We start from the raw sequence: 23,245 nt of genomic DNA on the forward strand, positions 1-23,245 counted from the left end.
GTGGTGGTAATGAATTACCTCAGAATTTGCTTGTCTGTAAATGATCTCATTTCTCCTTCACTTAGGAAGCTTAGTTTAGCTGGATATGAAATTCTTGGTTGAAGATTTTCTTTAATAATGTTAAATATAGTCCCCCAATCCCTTCTGGCTTGTAGGATTTCAGCTGAGAGATCTGCTGTTAGCCTAATGGGGTTCCCTTTGTAGATGGCCTGCCCTTTCTCTCTGGCTGCCTTTAACATTCTTTCCCTCATTTTGACCTTGGAAAACCTGATGTTTATGTGTCTTGAGGATGCTCTTGTGTAGAATCTTGTAGGAGTTCTTTGTATTTCCTGAATTTGACTGTTGGCCTTTCTAGCAAGGTTAGGGAAGCTTTCAAAGATGATATCCTGAACTATGTTTTCCAAGTTGTTTGATTTCTCCACCTCCCTTTCAGAGATGCCAGTGATTTGTAGAATTGGCCTCTTTATATAATCCCATACTCCTTGAAGGTTTTGTTCATTCTTTTTTATTTTTGTCCATCTTATTTTAGGGAACCAATCTTCAAGTTCTGAGATTTGTTCCTCAGATTGTTTTTTTCTGCTGTTAATACTAGTGATTGCATTGTGGAATTCTTGTATTGTGTTCTTTGGCACTTTCAGATCGGTTAGGTTCTTTTTTATTATACCAGCTACTTTGTCCTTCAGCTCCTGTAACACTTTATTGTTATTCTTATTTTCCTTGGATTGGGTTTTGCCATTCTCCTGAGTCTTGATGATTTTTTTTCCTATCCATATTCTGAATTATATTTATGTAATTCCAGACAGTTCATCCGGGTTAAGAACTCTTGTTGGAGAACTGGTGTGGTTGTTAGAAGGACATATGACACAGAGTCCATTTGAGTTACTGGAGTTCTTGCATTGGTTTCTTCTCATTTCCACCTATGGGTTTTCCTTTAATTGCAGTGTAGATTGAGTACAGTCCGTAGACTTATTTTCGGATGTTTTCACCAGGCTGAGGCTTTGTGCAGGGTCTTTATTTGAAGCTGACTTCTCATTTCTGGTTTCAGAGGGGAGTATATTAGTAAGGTATTTTTGATGCTGAAGCTTTGGGATGTGATCCAGTAGGTGGTACTTGGGCTTACTGGTCAGTTGGTAGACTCTTGCTTGGTCATGTGGCTCCCCTATGTTTCCTTACAGTTGCAGCCATGTTCCCTCTCAATGATCTGAAAATGTGCTTCTCTCCCCCTTGAGTGCTGGCTGTAGATCATGGCTTGGCACTCCTAGGCTGCCCACTGCAGCTCTGGGGCAATCTCAGTGTTTATATTTCTTTCATAACTTTGAGGCAGAAGAGGAAGGGACATTAGTAGTGGTTGTAGCCAAGGGTCTTTTGTTTGTCTTCTCAGGGTTCCACCTCCGGAGAATACAGCAACTGTTTACTGCAATCAGCAATCAGGATGGAGAATTCATGCTGTGGGGGCCAATCCAGGGGTTCCCTGTCTGTTATGAGCAGTGGGGGTGTGTAGAACCCATGGGAGATGGGCTTGGGTCAATTAAAGCTTGTTGAAGGTGTAGATAAGGATGTTAGCTCCTTCATCAGTCTGAGGGTAGCAAGGACAGTTCCACTGCAGAAGCAGTGGCAGAGAGGCTTTCAGTTGCCCCTGGAGGCTCTCTCCAGGGAGTGGCTGAGTTGCTACTGGCTCGACAGCTCTGGTAGGGGGGTTAGGTAGAGGTCCAGGCCTGCAAGACTTGCCTAGTGAGAAGATATAGGAATGGGAACCCAGGTAACAGTCTGGTCACTTTTCCATAGGGCTGCTGCAGTATGCCCAGGGCCCACTCCAGTCTCTAGTAGCCTCAGATTTTCCAGTACCTGGAGTTATCATCAGTGAAGCCTGTGAAACAGCAAAGATGGCAGCCTACCGCTCCCTTTGGAAGCTTTGCCCTAGGGAGGTATGAATGAACTTGTTGCTGGCCCAAACACACCTGTAGGACGTGGCTGGAGACCCCAGTTGGGAGGTTTTGCCCAGTGAGGAGAAATGACATTGGGAAAGTGCTTAAAAAGCAGTCTGGCCTCATTTTTATAGAGCAGCTATGCTATGCTGAGGGTCCACATCACCCTGTGGTCTCCTTGGACACTCCAAAGACTGAAGGTTGAAGTGGCTAAGTTGCAAAAACAGCAAAGATGGTGGCCTGCCCCTCCATCAGGGAGCTCCAGCCCAGAAAAAATTGAAATCACTGTCAGCAGGAGAACACCAGTGGGGGTGGTTGGAGGTCCCAGTTGGGAAGTCCCAAACAGTGAGGAGGAATGAATCCGGGACCTGCTTAAAGAAGCAGTCTGGCTATGCTTTTGTACAGCAGCTGTGCTGTGCTGGGGGGCCATATCCGCCCTAAGTCAGCTGGGACTCCTTAAAGCCCAAAGGCTGGAATGGCTAAGTTGCCAAAACATCAAATATGGTGGCCCACGCCTCCCTCGGGGCACTCCACCTCAGGGAGAATTCAAATCTCTGTCAGTCTGAGAATACCAGAGTGGGTAGCTAGAGGCCCTGGTTGGGAGGTCCTGCCCAGTGAGGAGGAATGGGATTGGGGACCTTCTTAAAGCAGTAGTCCGGCCATATTTTGGTAGAGTAGCACTGTGCTGTGCTAATGGATCCCTCTGCCCATGGTCCGCTGAGACTCTCCAAATCCCGAAGGCTGGAGCAGCTAAGTTGCCCAAACAGCAAAGATGGTGGCCTACCCCTTCTCTCAGGAGCTCCGTCTCAGGGAGGCTCAACACTGTTGCTGGTGGCTGGCTGGAATTCCAAGCCAGTGGCTCCTATCCTGTGAGGTGCTGTGGAAGTGGGGCCTGCAGGCTGTTGCTGCTCAGCTCCCTGAATTCAGCCTCTTCCCTAGGGATATGTATGAGGGTCTCACCTCCCACGTTGCCACAGTTGCAGCTACTTTTGCAGGAAAGCCCAGGTACCTAAGGCTCCCAGGTCTCCATGTGTGCCTGAGTGGCTGCTGTGCCAAGATTCCACGTAGCTCCGTCAGACTGAAGGCCCTGGTAAAGTGGGTTCATGAGATCTCCCGACCCAAGGATTGCAAAGATCCATGGAAAAAGCATGGGTTTCCAGGGTCACACATTCACTCACTGCCTCCCTGGGTGAGAGAGCTCCCCTGGCTCTGTGGTACTCCCAGGTGGGCTGTCGTTTTGCCTTTCTTTTCTTCATTCTCCCTGGGTCAAGTTGTTTCCTTGGTTAGTCACAATGTGAGTACCTGGATGTTTCAGTTGAAGGTGCAGTATTGACTCTCCCCTTGTGTTCCTCTCTGTAAGAGCCAAACACACTAGCTGCTTCAACTTGGCCACCTTGGCCAGCCCACTGCCCCCTCACTGCTATATTTTTACATATAACATTTACAACTCTATAAAGTACTTCATTTATACTCATTTTACAGGCGAAGATAGTTTAGACACACAAAGACTGAATGAGATCTAAGTCCTTTCCTTGTAAGATGCAAAATCTGGAATTGACAATGTACATAACTGTTACGTGTCTCAAACTTAAGACGTAATTAGGCATTTCTAAAGCTCACACTTTTTAAATGTTTAAATATTTTGTTAGAGTTTTAAAGAATGATTTACTTCAAAAATACGATTATGGGGGTGTGTGGCCAAGATGACTGACTAGAAGCAGCTAGGGTGCACGGCTCTCACGGAGAGGAATGAAAAGGGCAAGTCAATACAGCACCTTCAACTGAAACAACCAGGTACTCGCATTACTCACATAATCAAGGAAACAACTCCAGCCAGCCACCAGCAACAGTGTTTTACCTACCTGAGACTGACTTCCTAGGGGACAGGGCAGGCCACCATCTTTGTTGTTTGGGTAACTTAGCCATTCCAGCCTGTTGGGCTTTTGAGAACCCAAACCAACTGAGGGCAGAAGGGATCCCCCACACAGCACAGCTGCTCTACCAAAATGTGGCCAGACTGCCTCTTTAAGTGGATCCCCAATCCATTCCTCCTCGCTGGGCAGGACCTCCCAACTGGGGCCTGCAGCTACTCCTGCAGGTGCTCTCAGGCTGACGGAGATTTGAATTCTCCCTGGGATGAGATCCCTGGGGGAGAAGGGGGCCGCCATCTTTGCTGTTTGGCTGACTCAGCTATTCCAGTCTGTGGGCTTTGGAGAGTCCAAAGTGACTAGGGTGGAGGGGATCCCCAGAACAGCACAACTGCTCTACCAAATCATGGCAAGATTCTTTAAGTAGATCCCCGATCCGTTCCTCACTGGGTGAGACCTCCCAAGTGGGGCTTCCACCCCTTAGTTCTAGAGCTGACAGAGATTTACATTCTCCCTTGGATAGAGTTGTCAAGGTCCTGCCAATTAAGAAGGAATGGGTCAGGAACCTGCTAAAAGAATCTGCCTGACCAAGATTTTGTAGAGTAGCTGTGTTGTGCTGGGAGATCCCTTCTGCCCCTGGTAGGTATGGATTCCACAAAGCCCTCAGGCTGGAGTGGCTAAGTTGCACAAACAGCAAAGATGGCAGCTCATCTTTGGCCATTTCATCCCAAGAATTCAAATATCTTTGGGCCCCAGAACACCAGCAGGAGTGACTGGAGGTCCCAGTGTGGTGATCCCTCACCAGGCAGGACTTCGAGACCGCCATGCCAGGGATAATTGAAATTTCTGGCAGCCTGAGGACACTGGAGGAGGGGGTGGGGTGGTGGCTGGGGGCCCGAGTTGAAAGGACTTCACTGGGCAGGAACTGGAGACCTCCATGCCAGGGAGAACTCAAATCTCTGTCAGCATGAGAACACAGGTAGGGGTGGCTGGAGGGCCCAGTTAGGAGAACCCTCACTGGTGGGGACCTCAAGAACTCCGTGCCAGGGAGAATTCAAATCTCTGAAAGCCCCAGGACACTGGCAGGGGTGGCTGGAGGCCCCAGTTGGGAGGTCCCTCACTGGGCAGGACCTCCAGACCTCCATGCCAGGGAGAACTCAAATCTCTGTCAGCCTGAGAACACCGGTGGGATTGGCTGGAGACTCCAGCTAAAAGGACCCTCATTGGGCGAGACTTTGAGAACTACGTGCCAGGGAGAATTCAGATCTCTGTCAGCACGAGAACACCGGTGGGGGTGGCTGGAGGCCATGGTTGAGAGGTCCCTCACTGGGCAGGACCTCAAGACCTCCATGCCAGGGAGAATTCAAATCTCTGTCAGCCCCAAAACACTGGAGGGGTGGCTGGAGGCCGAGGTCCTTCACTGGGCCAGACCCTGAGACATCCATACCCTGGAGAATTCAGATCTCTGTCAGCCCGAGAACACCAGTGGGGGTGGCTGGAGGCCCGACTGGGAGGTGCGACGGAGGTCACTCACTTGGCAGGACTTAAAGACCTCCATGCCAGGGAGAATTCAAATCTCTGTCAGTCCCAGAACACTGACGGGGGTGGTTGCAGGCCCCAGTTGGGAGGTCCCTCACTGGGCGGGACCTCGAGACCTCCATTTCAGGGAGAATTCAAATCTCTGTCAGCCCCAGAACACTGGTGGGGGTGGCTGGAGGCCCCAGTTGGGAGGCCCCTCACTGGGCCACACCCCGAGACCTCCATGCCAGAGAGAATTCAAATCTCTGTCAGCCCCAGAACACTGGCGGGGGTGGCTGGAGGCCCCAGTTGGGAGGTCCCTCACTGGGCAAGATCCTGAGACCTCCATGCCAGGGAGAACTCAAATCTCTGTCAGCCTGAGAACACCGGAGGAGTGGCTGGGGACTCCAGCTAAAAGGACCCTCATTGGGCAGGACCTTGAGAACTACGTGCCAGGGAGAATTCAGATCTCTGTCAGCCCTGGAACACCAGCGGGGGTGGCTGGAGGCCATGGTTGGGAGGTCCCTCACTTGGCCAGACCCTGAGGCCTTCATGGCAGGGAGAATTCAAATCTCTGTCAGCCCCAGAACACTGGCAGGGGTGGCTGGAGGCCTCGGTTGGGAGGTCCCTCTCTTGGCAGGACCTCAAGACCTCCATGCCAGGGAGAATCCAAATCTGTCATCCTGAGAACACTGGCGGGGTTGGCATAGCAAGGTGCTCTACCAAAATGTGGCCACACTGGGTCTTTAAGGAGGTCTGTGATGCATTCCTCCTCACTGGGCGGGACCTCCCAACCAGGGCCTCCAGCCACCCCCACCAGTGTTCTGGGGCTGACAGAGATTTGAATTCTCCCCAGTATGGAGGTCTCGAGGTCCCGCCCAGTGAGGCACCTCCCAACTGGGGCCTCCAGCCACCCCCGCCAGTGTTCTGGGGCTGACAGAGATTTGAATTCTCCCTGGCATGGAGGTCTGGAGGTCCTGCCCAGTGAGGCACCTCCCAACTGGGGCCTCCAGCCACCCCCACCAGTGTTCTGGGGCTGACAGAGATTTGAATTCTCCCCAGTATGGAGGTCTCGAGGTCCCACCCAGTGAGGCACCTCCCAACAGGGGCCTCCAGCCACCCCCGCTGGTGTTCTCAGGCTGACAGATATTTGAATTCTCTTTGGGATGGAGGTCTTGAGGTTCCATTCAGTGAGGGACCTCCCAACGGGGGCCTCCAGCCACTCCCGCCAGTGTTCTGAGGCTGACAGAGATTTGAGTTCTCCCTGGCATGGAGGTCTCGGGGTCTGGCCCAGTGAGGGACCTCCCAACTGGGGCCTCCAGCCACCCCCGCCAGTGTTCTGGGGCTGACAGAGATTTGAGTTCTCCCTGGCATGGAGGCCTGGAGGTCTAGCCCAATGAGGGTCCTTTCAGCTGGGGCCTCCAGCCACCCACACCGGTGTTCTCAGGCTGACAGAGATTTGAATTCCTGGAATGAGTTCCCACGCGCAAGAGCAAGGAGCCATCTTTGCTGTTTGTGCAACTTAGTCGTTACAGCCCGTGGGCTCTGGAGAATCCATACCTACCGGGGCAGAAGGGATCTATCAGCACAGCGTAGCTACTCTACAAAATCTTAGAAGGCAGATTCTTTCACCAGGTTCCTGATCCATTCCTCCTTACTGGGCAGGACCTCGACAACTCCTTCCCGGGGAGAATGTAAATCTCTGTCAGCTTGAGAACACCGGTGGGGTGGTGGAGGCCCCAGGTGGGAGGTCCCACCCAGAGAGGAGGAAAGAATCAGGGATCTGCGTAAAGAATCTGCCTGGCCACTATTTGGTAGAGCAGTTGTGATGTGCTGGGGGATCCCTTCCACCCCCAGTCATTTGGGACTCTCCAAAGCTGGCCCCATCCTCTCCCCCAGGCCCCAGTTGGAAGGACTCCCACTGGGCGGGAACTCCAGAACTCCCTCCCAGGAAGAATTCAAATTCCTGTCAGTCCCAGACACCGGTGGGGTAGCTGGAGGCCCTGGTTGGGAGGAACAGATTGGGAATCCCCTTAAAGAATCTGTCTGGGGCTGGCCACGGTGGCTCATGCCTGTAATCCCCATACTTCGGGAGGCCCAGCAGGGTGGATCACTTGAGGTCAGGAGTTCCAGACCAGCCTGGCCAACATGGTGAAACCCCATCTCTACTAAAAATAAAAAAATTCGCTGTGCGTGGTGATGGGCACCTGTAGTCCTAGCTACTTGGGAGGCTGAGGCAGAAGAACTGCTTGAACCAGGGATGTGACGGCTGCAGTAAGCCGAGATCATGCCACTGCACTCCAGCCTGGGTGACAGAGCAAGACTCCTCAAAAAAAAAAAAAAAAGAATCTGGGCACATGTTGGGAGAGCAGCTGTGCTATTCTAGGGATCCCTTCTACCCCATCAGTTTGCACTGTCCAAAGCCCACAGGCTGGAATGGCTGTGTCGCCCAAACAGCAAAGATGGCGGCCAGCTCCTCCCCTGGGAAACTCATCCCAGGCAGCTCCAGCATCCTTGGCACAAGCTGGCAAGTATTGGCTGAAATGACAGGTGCCCTGGAGAAATTTGAAGGGGTTATCCACATACGGTTGCTGATTATTTTCACAATTTTCCTGAGATGTCGTTATCATTCTTTGACTCTCCTGTCTATAGTCAGACACTTGGCTCTCAGAGGTGACTTTCTGGCTGAACAATGTGGATTCGTCACTGTCTTGTGCTCAATGTAGAGGGGGCTCTGCAATTCCAGAAATGTCCATATCTGATGAAAGAAAGCGAAGAATGAAACAAAAAGAGATATGTACCATATTCATAAGTAGATTCAATGCTATTAAGATGTCAGTTCTTTCCAATGTATAGATTCAATGCAATTCCAATCTAAATGAAAATGTTTATATGGAGAGGCAAAAGACCTTGAATAGCTAACACCATATTGAAGGAGAAGAACAAACTTGGAGGACAGACACTACTCAATTTCAAGACTTACCGTAAAGCTACAGTAATGGAGACAGTGTGGTATTAGTGAAAGAACAAAAGGATAAAATGAGATAGAGAGTTCACAAATAGAAACACATTAATACATTCGATTAATTTTTGACAAAAAAGTAAAGGCATTATGATGATGAAACAGTTTTTTCAGGAAGGGCTGCTGGAATACCTGGATATCCACATGCAAAAAAAATAAATCGCAGACCTTACACCCCCACCAAAATTAACTCAAAATGGATCAGCAACATAAATATACAAAAAACTATAAAATTTATAGAAGATAATATAGAAGGAAATACAGATTATCTTGGGTTTAATGATGACCTTTAGAAAAAACACCAAAGTTGAAGTCAATAGAAGAAAGAATTGATAAGCTGGACTTGATGAAAATGTAACATTTTTACACCATTAAAGACACTGAAAGAAAAGAGAAACCACAGATGGAAAAAAATTTGCCAAAACGTATCTGATTAAGAACTATTATTCAAAACATATTAGTATTCTTAAAGCTGAGCAGTAAAAGACATGAGCTAAAGACCTTAACAAGTACCTCACCAAGTAAATTATACAAATGGAAAATAAGCATATGTAATGAGGCTACACATAATATTTCCTCAGAGAAATGCAAACATGAGATGCCACTGCACACGTATTAGAATAACCAAAATCCAGAACCACTGACAACATCAAACGCTGGCAAGGATGTGGAGCAAGAGGAAACTTCATTCATTGCTTGTGGGAATGCAAAATGGTGCAGCCACTTCTTGAAAGTTGTATTCTATGTACCTCAACAGCATGGCCTTCACTGTTCATATTCCTATTATCATTTTGGTCGACCACTTAACCAAGGTCTAATTAAGTTCCACAAGTTTCCTCATCTTCCTGTCTTCTTTGCCTATTACCCAGTTCCAAAGCAAATTCTGCATTATCAGGTATTTTTATAGCAAAACCCCACTCCTTGGTACTAATTTCTGTGTTAGCAACACAGAATAACACAGAAAAGAGCAACACGGAAAAACACAAATTTTTGTGTTCCTATAAAAAAATAGCTGAGACCAGGTAATTTATAAGGAACAGAGGTTTGTTTGGCTCACAGTTTTGCAGGCTGTAGAAGAAGCATGGCAGTGGCATCTGCGCAGCTTCTGGTCAGGGACCCAGAAGGCTTTTACTTGTGGCTAAAGGTGAAGAGACAACAGGTATGTCACACATGGCTAGAGAGGTAGGAAGAGAGGGGAGAGGTGCCACACTGTTTTAAACAACCATCTTTCATGTAATGCAGTGAGAACTCACTCATTAGTGAAAAAAGGGCAAAAAGCTATCCAGGAGAGATCAACCACCATGACCCAAACACCTCCCACTAGGTCCCACCTCCAACATTGGGGATCAAATCTCGACACAATATTTGGAGGGTACAAATTTGCAAACAATATCACTCTCTTTTTGTCTTTAACTTTGGACAATTTGATTATAGTGTATCTTGTTGTGAGTCCCTGGATTCACCTTATTTGGTTTCGTTTGGGCTTTCTGGATCAGGCTTTCTGCTTTCTTCCCCATGCTTGATAAATTCTCTGTCATTAATCCTTTAAACACTTTTCCGTTCCTTTCTTCCTCACTTCTCCTTCAGGCATGCCAATAATGCGTGAGTGGTCCTGCTTGATGGTGTCCCATAACTGTCTAAAGTTGTCATCACTCCATTTGCATTATCTTTTTTTCTGATCCTCAGGTTAGATAATTTCCAGTGACCAGTCTCAAAGTTCACTGATAGATTCTATTAATGGACGCCTCTATTAAATTTTTTCAGTTCAGTTACAGTACACTTTAGATCTATGATTTGTTTGACATTATTGTATAACATTTTTCCTTTTCTTGAAGTTCTCAGCTTGTTCTTGCAAAGCTATCTTGACCTCAGTGATTATTGTTATGACCATTATTTAGAAATCTCTGTCAGATAAATTACATATCTGCACTTCACTCAGGTGCTGGAGATTTATCCTGTTTTCTTGCTTTGAATATATTTCCCTGTTTCTTCATTTTTCCTCGACTCTCTCTGTTGGCTCCCGTGCATTTGATAAGACTGGCCTCATGTAGGAAAAGGATCTCACCAAACTTTCCAGCCAGAGATCTTCAGATACCTCTCAAATCCTTGTGTGCTCTAGTATTGACTGTTTTTGGTGGCTCCCTGGAACTTAGGATGTGCCACGCCTTGTCAGTAACCAGAAATTGGTTAAGGTAGGAGCCAGACAATCCAGATGTAGCTAAAAAGTTAGAAGGCTGGAGGAGTGTTTCAGTTCTTTCTAGCTACATGATGAAGATTAGTATGGACATTTGTCTCCCACTCTCTCTCCATTAAGCTTGGTAGAGGATCTGTGACAAACACACCTATGCACACTCTGGATGCAGCCTCTGATCCTGAGGAGATAGCTTCTGAATGTGGGCCCATTGTATCCTTACTTCTTTGTTTTCTATGGTCTAAATACATTCAAAAATACAAAATCCTGTCGACTCACAGAGCAAAGTTGTTAAGAAAACAGTTCCTTGGGCACTAACCACGGAGGTTGTGGAATTTGATGCATAATCAAGCTCCTTCCGGGAAGAATGGGTAGGCTTGGATTTATTACTGGGTTGAACCCGACATAAGACTGGTAGTGTCAAACTATGGTTCCATCTGCCAGATGAATTATACTTTGTAAGCCACATTAGCCCCCATGATGCCAGTATTTAAATACAAAGCTAGAAATGATTAATAGAGAAAAGCATGTTGAAAGCTCAGATAGGCTGAAAGCTAGGCAACTTACATTAAACAGTAAACTAAGCTGTGAATGCAAAAAAAAAAAGTTCTTAAAGGAAATTAAACAGGCTACTCCAGTGAATGAATGCACAAATGATAAGTACAATGGTATTATTGCTGATGTGAAGAAAGTTTTAGTGGTCTGGATAGAAAATCAAATGAGCCATAACATTTCGCTGAGCCAAAGCTGAATCCAGAGCTAAGCCCTAACATTCTTTAATTCTATGAAGTCTGAGACAGGTGAGGAGGCTGCAGAAGACAAGTTTAAAGCTAGCAGAGGTTGGTTCATGAGGTTTAAGAAAAGAATCTTCATAACATAAAAGTGCAAGGTGAAGCAGCCAGTGCTGACAGAGAAGCTGCAGCAAGTTATCCAGAAGATCTAGCTAAGATCATCGATGAGGGCAGTTATGCTAAATAACAGATTTTCAATGTAGACAAAACAGCATTATACCGGAAGAAGAGGATACCTAAAACTTTCACAGCTATAGAGGAGAAGTCAATGCCTGGCTTCTAATCTTCAGAGGACAGGCTGACTCTCTATGTACTGGCTAATGCAGCTGGTTACATTAAAACATTAAAGGCAGTACTCATTTACCATTCTGCTACATTTTTAAGTTCTTCTAAACCTATGCTACCTATACTCTAGAAATGAAACAACAAAGCCTGGATGAAAACACATCGTTTACAGTATGGTTTACCAAATAACTTAAGCACACTGTTGAGACCTATTGTCCAGAAAACATGTGTGTGTGTGTGTGTTTGTGTGTGTGTGTGTATACGTGTATGTGTGTGTATGTACATATGTGTGTGTATATATATATATATATATATCTTTTAAAATATTACTGCTCATTGACAATGCACTCATAACCCAAGAGCTCTTATGGAGTTGTACAAATAGATTAATGTTGTTTTCATGCCTGCTAACATAGCATTCATTCTGAAGCCCATGGATCAAGGACATTTTATTATTTAAGAATACATTTTGTAAGCCTATACCTGCCATAGACAATGATTCTTCTGCGTATCTGCACAAGGCAAATTAAAAATCATCTGGATTTTTTTAGAAAGCAATCACTATTCTAGATGAAATTAAAGATATTTGTGATTCCTTGGAGGAGGTCAAAATATGAAGTTTGGAAGAAGTTGATTTCAGCCCTCATAGATAGCTTGCAGGGTTTCAAGACTTCAGTGGAGGAAGTAACTGTGAGTGTGGTGGAACTAGCGAGAGAACTAAAAGTAAAATTGGAGCCTGAGCCTGTGACTGAATTTCTGCAGTTTCATGATCAAACTTGAATGTACTAAAAGTTGTTTCTTATAGCCCAGCCATCTGAGATGGAATCTATTCCTCGTGAAGATACTGTAAACACTGTTGAAATGACAAAAAAAAAAAACCTATCTTATTATACAAACTGAGTTGATAAAGCGGTGGCAGCATTAGATAGGATTGACTCTCATTTTGAAAGGTGTTCTACTGTGAGGTAAAATGCTATCCAACAGCATGGCACACTACAGATAAACCTTTCATCAAAGGAGTCAACTGATGCAGCAAACTTTACTGTTGTTTTATTTTAAGAAATTGCCACAACCACCTCAATCTGCAGCAACCACCACCTTAATCATTCAGCAGCCATCAACACAGAGGAAAGACTCTTTATCAGCAAAAATTAAAATTCACTGAAGGCTCAGATGATCTTTTGCATTTTTAGCAATAAAGTAGTTTTTAAAGTATGTAATTTTAGACATAAGGCCATTGCACACTTTATAGACTATGGTATAGTGTAAAAAACTTTTATATGCAGTGTAAAACCAAAAATTCAAGTTCTTATTACATTGTGGTTGCCTGGAACCACACCTGCAATATCCCTGAAGTATGTCTGTACAAGAAATCATGGATAACATACTAAAATAAATTTGGGAAACAATTCATTAACAGAATGATAGTTCTGAAGTAGAAATAGATATGATAACAAAAAACAAATAGAAATTCTAGATATAGAGAATACAACAAACTAAAAATTTAATACAATGCTTCAGCAGCTGATTTTATTAGCAGAAAAAAAGAATCAGTGAGCTTAAAGAAAAAACATTTGAAATGATTCCATCAGGGGAAAAACAACAACAAAAAAGAATAACAAATGCATATGGCAATTATGGGACTCAATCAAACAACCCAACTTTCATATAATATCAGTTTCTGAAGGAGAAGAAAAAGAAAAAGGCCTAGAAAGCATATTTAATGAAATAATGACTAAAAATTTCCCAAACATGAAGAATGATGACAACATTGAGGTATGAAAACTGCAGAGGTCATGAATCCATTTCAATCCAAGAGGCATTTATCAACACACATCACAATGAAGTTATTAAAAATGAAAAACAAAGAATACTGAAAACAGCAAAAAAACAAGAAATACATCACATTCAAGGGAGCTTCAATATGGCTTTCAGTGGATTTCTCTGCAGAAAACCCTACAGTCCACAAGAGAGAGGGATGATGTATTCAAAATGCTAAAGCAAACAAGCAAGCAAACAAACAAAAATGCCAATCAACAATACTGTTCCCGGCTGGGTGAAGTGGCTCATACCTGTAATCCCAGCACTTTGGGAGGCCGAGGCAGGTGGATCAGGAGGTCAGGAGTTCAAGACCAGCCTGGCCAACATGATGAAACCCCATCTCTACTAAAAATACAAAAATTAGCTGGGCATGGTGGCATGGGCCTGTAATCCCAACTACTCAGGAGGCTGAGGCAGGAGAATTGCTTGAACCTGGTAGGCAGAGATTGCAGTGAGCAAGCTTGAACCTGGGAGGCGAGATCACACCACTGCACTCCAACCTGGGTGACAGAGCAAGACTCCATCTTGAAAAAAAAATGCTGTGCCTAGCAAAGCTGTCCTGTAGAAATGAGGGAGAGGGAGATATAAAAACCTTTCTGTACAAAAAAATAATAATAAAGTTTATAATCAATATCCTTGATTGATCATAATTACTAAAGGAAGAGCCTTACATTGAAATAAAAGCCTAAATAGTAAGAAAAAACATATAAAAGTAAAAAGCTTCAATGCTATCAGTAATACACAGTCATGTTCAAAATGCTCTAATATTCTAAGGGTGGTTTGTAAAGCAATTTTATCCCTACTAGTAGGGTTAGCAGACAAAGGTATTGAAAATAACTGTAGCTACAATAAATTGCTAAGGTATATAAGTATGAACTAAAAGTGTAAGTTTTGACATAAAATTGTACAATTGTATGGGAGAGAGAATGAAAATGTAGACTTTTGGATGCAATTAAAGAGAAGTTGCTATCAGAAGTTGTTAGAGTAGTTTGTTTTAAGAATATGATATTTTAGGTAAGTTTCATGATAACCACAAAACAAAACCTATCATAACTGCACAAAATAAAAAAGTTTATTTTGCAATTTATCCAAAATTTTAAAGCATACCACCACAGAAAGCCATCAAGCTATAAAAGAGTTCAGCAACAGAGAAAAAGGGAACAAAGAACTTATAAAACAATCAGAAAAAAAATTACAAAGTGGCAGTAGAAAGTCCTTCCCTATACATAATTACCTTGATAGTAAGTGCATTACATTGTCAAATAAAAGGAAATAGAGCATCTCAATGGATAGAATAAAAAACAAGATTCAATCATGTGCTGCCCACAAGAGACTCACTTTACCAGTCAAGACATATATAGGCTGAAACTGAAAAGATGAAAAAAGATATTCCATGCAAATGCAAACTAAAATAGAGCAGGGGAGCTATACTTATTATTAAAAGAAATAAACTAAGTCAAAACCTATAAAAGAGATAGGGTTCACTGCATAATGATAAAGAAGTTAATTCATCATGAAGACATAATACTTGTAAATATATATGCACTCAAGGTCACAAGACCTAAATTCATAAAGCAATTATTAAATAATCTCATGAGAAAAATATACTGCAATACTATAATAGTAGGAGACCTCAATACTCCAATTTCAACCATGGAAAGATCATTTAGAAAGATAATAAATTAAGAAACATTAGATTTGAATCACACTTGGGAGCAACTGGATCTAACAGATATACCCAGAACATCCTATCCAACAGCAGAAGTGTACATGTTCTTCTGAAATGTGGGTGGAACATTCTCCAGTATATGTCATATGTTAGGCCACAAAACAGATCTTAACAAATATTAGAGAATTGAATTATAGAAAGAAAATTTTTGCATCCCAATGGCATAAAGCTAGAAATCTGTAACAGAAGCAATCTTGAAAAATACATAAAATAGCAAAATTAAACATATTCATAAATGGCCCATGAGTTACAGAAAAAATTAAAAAACATATTTTAAGACACACAAAAATGAAAACACAACATACCAAAACTTATAGAATGTAGTTAAATCAATCATTATACCTCAATGAACTAGATGAGAAACAAAGCCAAGAATTAGCAGAAATAAGAAAATAGCAAAGATTAAAGTGGAAATAAATAAAATAGATATGAGAAACCCAATGGAAAGAATTAATACTGAAATTCTTTTTAAGGTGATAAACAAAATCAACCAATCTGTATCTAGATTAACTGGAAAAAGGACTATTCCAACAAATAAGATCAGAAATGAAATAGGAGAAATTACAACTTTTAACTCTAAAATACAAAGGATTACAATTGTTCATATAATGAGCATTTGTATGCCAACAATTTGGATAACATGGAAGAAATAAAAACATTTCCACAAATATATTACTTACCAAGACTGAATCAAGAAGAAACAGAAAATCTGAATGGACTAATAAATAATAAGGAAATTGAAGCATAATTTTTTTTTGAAGCAGAGTTTTGCTTTTGTTGCCCAGGGTAGAGTGCAACGGCACAGTCTCAGCTAACTGTAGCCTCCACCTCCCAGGTTCAAGCAATTCTCCTACCTCAGCCTCCCAAGTAGCTGGGATTACAGGCGCCCACCACCACACCACCCATCTGATTTTTTGTATTTTTAGTAGAGACAGGGTTTCACTACATTGGCCAGGCTGGTCTCGAACTCCAGACCTCAGGCAATCCACCCACCTCAGCCTCCCAAAGTGCTAGGATTACAGGCGTGAGCCACCAAGCCCGGCCTGAAGCAGAAATTAAAAGCCTCCCATGAAAGAAAAGCATAGGACCAGAAGGCTTCACTGCTAAATTCTGACAAACCTTTAAAGAACTAATACTAATTACTCTCAAACTCTTTCAAAAAAGTGAAATAGAGGAAATACTTCCAAACTCATTTTATTAGGCTACCATCATTCTGATACCAAAGACAGACAAGGACACTACAAGAGACGAAAATACTAGGCCAATGTCAGTAACGAACCCTGATGCAAAAATCTTCAACAAAACATTAGCAACCAAATTTAAGAATATATGAATGGAATCATTCACCATGATCAAGTGGGATTTATCCTTTGGATGCAAGTTTGTTTCAACATATACATATGAATACATGTGATAAAATGCATGAACAAAGTCAAAGACAAAAATCATACGATTCTCTCAATACATGCAGAAAAAGCACATGACAAAATTTAAAACCCTTTCATGATGAAAGCTCTCAACAAATTAAGTGTACAGAAAATGTATCTCGACACAAAAAAGAACCATGTATGACAAGCTCTTAGCTAACATTATTCTCAACAGTGAAAAGTGGAAAGCTTTTCCTCCATGTTCAGAGGCAAGACAGTGATGACCAGTCTCACCACTTCTTTTCATCGTTAACAGTGGAATTCCTAGGCAGAACAATTAGACAAGAAAAGAAAAGAAAAGCATCCTACTCAGAAAAGAAATAAGTGAAATTATCTCTAATTGCAGACAACATCATCCTGTATACAGAAAACCCTAAATATTCCACCAAAAACTGTTAGAACTGATGCATGAATTCAATAAGGTTTCAGGATACAAAATAATCTAACAAAGATCAAAAGTGTTTCTGTATACAAATAACAAACTACCTGAAGAAATTTTTTAAAAATCCCAAGTATGATAGCAACAGAAATTAAATACTTAGGTGTAAATTTAAGCAAAAGATTAAAGGTCCTGTATATGAAAAACTATAAAACACCAATGAACAAAAATTTAAAAACACAAGTAAATGAAAAAAAATTCATGCTTGTGGATGGGATGAATTAATATTGTGAAAATGAACAAAATACCAAAAGCAACATATTTGATGCAATCACTATCAAAATTCCAATGCCATTCTTTTACAGAAATGGAAAACAAATCTTGACATTTGTATTGAACGGACCTAAAATAGACAAAATAATCTTGAGCAAAAAGAACAAAGCTAGAGAGAGCATGCTACCTAATTTTATTACATATTGTAAAACAATTGTAATCCAAATAGCATGGTAGTGGCATATAAATGGACAAATTGGCTAAACAAAATGGAAAACCCAGAAATAAATCCACAGACAGTCAACTTATCTTTGACAAAGGTGCCAAGGACATACAATGGTTAAAGGATAGTCTGTTCTACAAATGGTGTTGAGAAAACTGAATATCCACAGGAAAAATAAAGTTAGTCCCTTAACTTACGCCACATACTAATATCAACTCCAAATGAAGATTTAAATAGAAGGCCTGAACTGTAAAATTACTAGAAGAAAACATAGAGTTAAAGCTCCACAACACTGGTCTCAGCAATACTGTTTTTGATGTAACCCTGATAGCAGTCAACAAAAGCAGAAATAGACAAATTTCTTGTGGCTTAGTTTTGAATTTCTGGTCATTTACTCAATCTGGTCATTACTTTCCCACACTTCATGGTTACAAGTACCAGCCAAGAGGTGGATCCACCTTCCTACTGCAGTATCTGAAAATCACTGTCTGTTCTATCCTCGGCCTGACCCTCTCTGGCATTCTCGGGATCTACATTTTGATGGAAATGTAATGCTCTGGAACCCTAGGCATATATGAACCAGAAACATGTACGCAGACTCTGCTTACAGACAGCAACATAGTTGGAAATATAGTAATCACAGTTGGATAGGAACAAATATTTTATATCTCTTTCTTAGAGATCTGGATTCCACTAAAACGGATTCATGGATGTCAGGGCATTAGGGATGTGGACTGATAACATACCTCTCCTTTTTCAGTGCCAAACCAACTTAGAAATAAAAACAAAAGGTCAGATCAATATCCAAATACATTATTCCTCCTAAGGCTGATTTAGAAACTATGGCTTAATGTTGACCAAAAAAGACTTCTAATATTGCCCCCTAGCCTTGACTTTAGAACTTGAACAAAAGAAAGTTCATCTGAAGAACAGTCAGTTACCCACCCAGTGCAGGGAGGGTCTTCACCTGCCTTCCACTTCTCCTGTTCAGAATCCAGAGGAGAAAGAGAGACTAGATGTACTCATTGATCACTGAGTAAGTTTGCCTTACTAATAGGCAAACGTGGACCAATGGATTTGATGGGACCAATGGATAAGATTTCCCATCCACCAAATAAGTCACAGTTCTCCTGGCTCTGGGAATGAGCCAGATAAAGGTGAAGAGTTGGCAGTGTTTCTACTCAATATTTGTAAGAAGACTGAAGGTGTTGTCAATGGGTAGACAGAAATGGAATGAGGTGGGGAAGTTTTACTCGTTTGACCAACTTCTTTTCATTCATGTAGTATATGCTGAAGGTAACCGCTAGAAGAATTGACTTCTGGAAAGATGATTCCTCTCACAATTGCTTGATCTTGAGTATTTTTATTTTTGTGTTAAAGAACTGATGTTGGTTTGTGTACACTGAAATAATGGGGGGAAGCTCTGTATGGAAGGAAAAGAAAGTTTCCTTTCTTTTCTAGAGCCGTCTGTTCAGGTTATCGGAGTCTCCCTGTTCATGGGATGAGTGTCCACAACAACTCCACAATCCTGTGTCTGGTCATTGAAGGTATGTATCAGAGTGACACTTGGAAGCATGGTATAAAGAGGAAATATGCATTTGTCAAATGAAAAATTAAAATATAAGAAAAAGTTTAAAAGGAAAAACAGAATGAGAAGGGCAGGGGCTTGATTAGAGTTTTGTCAACTGGGACAAACATTGCAGTTTTAGTCAAATATTGCCATCTTTGTAGTGGAAGACTTTGACATGTAAGTTCTAGATTATACTTTCATTTATAAATAACTGTGTAGCTTAATGAGATGGCCCCTGTTAGTATCTTAGGCCATCTATTGAAGGTTTACTAAATTCTTCCAAAGCATGTGAGTCTGCTCCTCAGCAAAGCAGTGACAAACCTGCTTTTCCCTGGTTTCCCCAACTATGTAAAACCTTATTAAAGAATTCCTGAACAATAAAAAGTTCCCTCAGCAAGACAGAACTTCCCAAGCTCTTGTCTCAGGAGAGAATGTGGATTATAGAAAGATTGTGGGTGTGAGTGGAGTGGGAAGTTATTTAGGTAGTAAGATTTTCAGGCTCGGCGCAGTGGCTCACATCTGTAATCCCAGCACTTTGGGTGGCCGAGGCAGGCAGATCACAAGGTCAGGAGATGGAGACCATCCTGGCTAACAGGGAGAAACTCCATCTCTACTAAAAATACAAAAAAAAACTAGCTGGGCACCTGTAGTCGCAGCCACTCGGGAGGCTGAGGCAGGAGAACCGCGTGAACCCAGAAGGCGGAGCTTGCAGTGAGCCAAGATCTCGCCACTGCACTGCAGCCTGGGTGACAGAGCCAGACTCCGTCTCAGAAAAAAAAATAAAAAAATAAAAAGTTAAAGAGGCCAAGAAACATCATTTAAAACACGATATAAATTTTCATCAGACATAAAAGATACAAAAATATTTTCATTTAATAAATACTTTTGCATGTCACACATTTAATGGGAAACAAAATATCATGTTAACAGCCTAGTAATACAATTTTATTGTCTTAGATTTTTTTCGTCAGCACGTATTCTTTCTGTTTTGTTTTGCATTTGAGATGGAGTCACTCTGTTGCTCAGGCTGGAGTGCAGTGGCACGATCGTGGCTCACTGAAACCTCTGCCTCCTGGGTTCAAGTGATTCTCCCACCTCAGCCTCCCGAGTAGCTGAGACTACAGGCATGCACCACCACACCCAGCTAATTTTTGTATTTTTAGTAGAGACAGGATTTCACCATATTGGCCAGGCTGGTCTTGAACTCCTGACCTCAAGTGATGCACCTGCACTGGCCTCCCAAAGTGCTGAGAATACAGGCATGAGCCACTGCAGCCAGACAGCACATATTCTTGTTATGCTTTTAAAACTAGTTATTGATTTAAATTGTACTCATTAGTAGATTCTAGTGCAGAAGCTAAAGAGCAGCAGTCCCCAGCCTTTTTGGCCCCAGGCAGCAGTTTTGTGAAAGATAATTTTTCCACAGATGGGGGTTTGGGGGATGGTTTCAGGATGGTGATTCAAGCGTATTACATCTATTGTGCACTTTATTCCTATTATTACTACATTGTAATACATAATGAAATACATAATAAATAATTACACAACTCATCATAATGGGGAATGAATGGGAGTCCTGAGCTTGTTTTTCTGTAACTAGATGGTCCCATCGTGAAGAGAAAGGAGACAATGACATATCATCAGGCATTAGAGTCTCATAAGGAGCATGTGACCTAGATCTCTTGAACGTGCAGTTCACAGTAGGATTTTCACTCCTGTGAGAATCTAATGGCTTTGCTGATCTGACAGGAGGCAGAGCTCAGGTGATAATGTGAGCAACGGGGAGTGGCTGGAAATACAGATGAAGCTTCACTCGCTTGCCTGCCACTCACCTCCTGCTGTGCAGCCTGCTTCCTAACAGGTCATGGACCTGTGTGTGGCCTGGGGGTTGGGGACCCCTGCTATAGAGGATTCAGATTTAAATTCAGAAGTTAGAATGAAAAAGAATTATATTCTTTATCTAAATGATTTCACAGTTAACTAAGAGAAAGTCAGTATATGCTGAAAAGTTTATCAGTGTTAATAAGAATGAAAAATATGTACAATATGCAATTACTATTAAATATAATTTGCCCATAGTTGCACACCGAATTCATTATCATGGCAGTTAAGTATCAGAGCTTCTGGTTTCTCACTCTTCATTCATGTATTCAGCAACCATGTGCTAAGGTACTAGGACAAGCACTGGAATTACAAGATAAAGATGATACGGTCCACCCCTCAACAACTGTATGCTATAATCTGAAAAAACAAACAGGCAATTCCCATACGGAGTCATACATACAATGACAAGCGTAAGACAGCACTTACTGGAAGACATAGAATGGATACTAGCCCAGGTTTGTGTCAATATTGTAGGCTTTTTGGTAGAGGCAATTCATAGGTTGATATCTGAAGGGGAAGGAAAACACATGTAGGATAGAGGGAAGAAGTAAATGCAAACAGCTGGAGGTGAAGACGATCACTGTGGAGCTCCATGTAGTCTAGTTTGGCTGGATGCTAGAACAAAGGTGCAGAGTGTGGTAAGTGGCGAAAGATAAGGCTGAATAACTTGACAAGAACCACACTGATGTGAGAGTTTTGATTCCATGCTAAGGAATTTTCAACTTTTCCCAGGGGCAAAAGTAAACCAATGACAAAGTCAATGACTAGAGATTTAAAATGTCACTGGTCAAGTGACTGCTTGTGACCTGTAATTGCTTAACTAATTATTATCACGAGTGTGGGGTCTGTTAGCCTTAAATCACTACCTTAACCTTGAGAAGTTGATGGTGCCTTTGTTTTGTGAGAACAGTTGCAGTGTGCAGGCTGACAGTTCTATAGGGGTGGCAGAAGAAAAGTGTAGGGCCAGAAAAAAAGGGATACACAGACTTCTTGCGATTTTTTAAAGCTATGAAACATGATGAATTAACAAAGCATAAGTATACCCTTCACTATGAATGTTTATGTTTTCACATCTTTCACTAGATGTGTGTAAGAAAAAATATTTAATGTAGCATTTATTAACCAAGTAATTGAGAGGGAATACCGTTCACTACTTAGAGTTTATTTCAGAAATCAATGATTTGAATTTAATTCATAAATTTTGGCAACATACCTTCATCTAGCTCTCAAACACCTGCAGCATCTGAAATAAATCAAATATTACTTATAATGTTTCAGTCAAACAAGAGACATTATCATGTAAACCCACTGTAAGTCAAGGAGCATCTGTACTGTAGATTGATCATCCCTAATCTAAAAATCTGAAATCCAAAATGCTCTACAATCTGAAACTTTTTGAGCACGGACATGACACCACAACTGCAACGTTCCACACCTGACCTCATGTGACAGGCTCTGGGGAAAACAGTAAAAACTTTCTTACCTGCAAAAAATTACTGTAAAACATTGTAGAGAATTACCTTCAGGCTATGTGCATAAGGTATATATGAAACATAAATGAATTTCATGTTTAGACTCAGGTACCATCCGCAAGATATTTCATTAGGTATATACAAATATTCCAAAATCTGAAAAAAATCTACTTTTGGTCCCAAGCATTTTGGACAAGGGATATTTAACCCATCCTACTGGAAAAATAAAATTCCTTTTCAGTATGACAGAAATTAAGAGATCAGCTTACCAAACTTGAATGCTGCAGGATTTTCTCAAGCCGCTCAATTTGGTCATCATGTTTTTTAATAATTTTTCTCATCATCACATGTTCTACTTCAAGCCTAAAATGTGCATTTTAAAATAATTACTCTCAAACGTAATTTTTTAAAAATCATGTAAATTCTAAACAAACTTCTGAAGGTATAATTACACAAATTCTTAGCAATCACAAAAGTAGACGATTGGGCTACTGTGTCATTTCTCTACCTGTGTTTTGGTGATAATATGCAAAATTTAGGAATAATGTAGAAAAATGATGTATTTCAATATAGCTTACAAATGAAACTTTTTTGGCTTCACAAAGACATACTAATTATCATAACTGATACAATTTTCATACTACAGTGCTCTTTTGCTTCATAAATACTCAAGTTATTTTGTGTGCTGCTTCAAATTTTACTTTTGTGCGTCGCCTTCCATCTCCTTAATACATCTTATAGTAGCTGTAAGTTGATCCTGTATTTCTTGAAACTGAAACAAAGAATTTTTAAAAATTACATTTGGAAATGACCTAAATGTCCATCAGTAGATGAATGAATCAACAAAATATATATAAAATATTTTAG

At 41.8% G+C, this 23,245-nt stretch overlaps 1 protein-coding gene across 11 annotated transcripts in view; it reads right to left on the bottom strand.

Moving 5' to 3' along the window:
- LOC109025523 (ankyrin repeat domain-containing protein 36B) overlaps nt 1-23,245 on the bottom strand; it is a 141,775-nt gene that overhangs the window by 17,073 nt on the left and 101,457 nt on the right. For 7 of the 11 annotated variants that reach the window (XM_063695583.1, XM_063695592.1, XM_063695593.1 and 4 more), the window contains 4 exons: nt 23,080-23,150; nt 22,648-22,741; nt 22,120-22,149; nt 7,898-8,069 (listed from right to left, as the gene is read on the bottom strand). In XM_063695583.1, coding sequence (XP_063551653.1) covers nt 22,126-22,149; nt 22,648-22,741; nt 23,080-23,150 — 189 coding nt within the window. In that variant the 3' untranslated portion in view covers nt 7,898-8,069; nt 22,120-22,125. Of the gene's footprint in view, nt 1-7,897; nt 8,070-13,672; nt 20,619-21,332; nt 21,522-22,119; nt 22,150-22,647; nt 22,742-23,079; nt 23,151-23,245 lie in introns of those variants that run through there. The other 4 variants (XM_063695586.1, XM_063695584.1, XM_063695585.1 and 1 more) reach the window with 4 other exon arrangements.

The sequence above is a fragment of the Gorilla gorilla genome, chromosome 12 (assembly GCF_029281585.2).
Source record: "Gorilla gorilla gorilla isolate KB3781 chromosome 12, NHGRI_mGorGor1-v2.1_pri, whole genome shotgun sequence".
Lineage (NCBI taxonomy): Eukaryota > Metazoa > Chordata > Mammalia > Primates > Hominidae > Gorilla > Gorilla gorilla.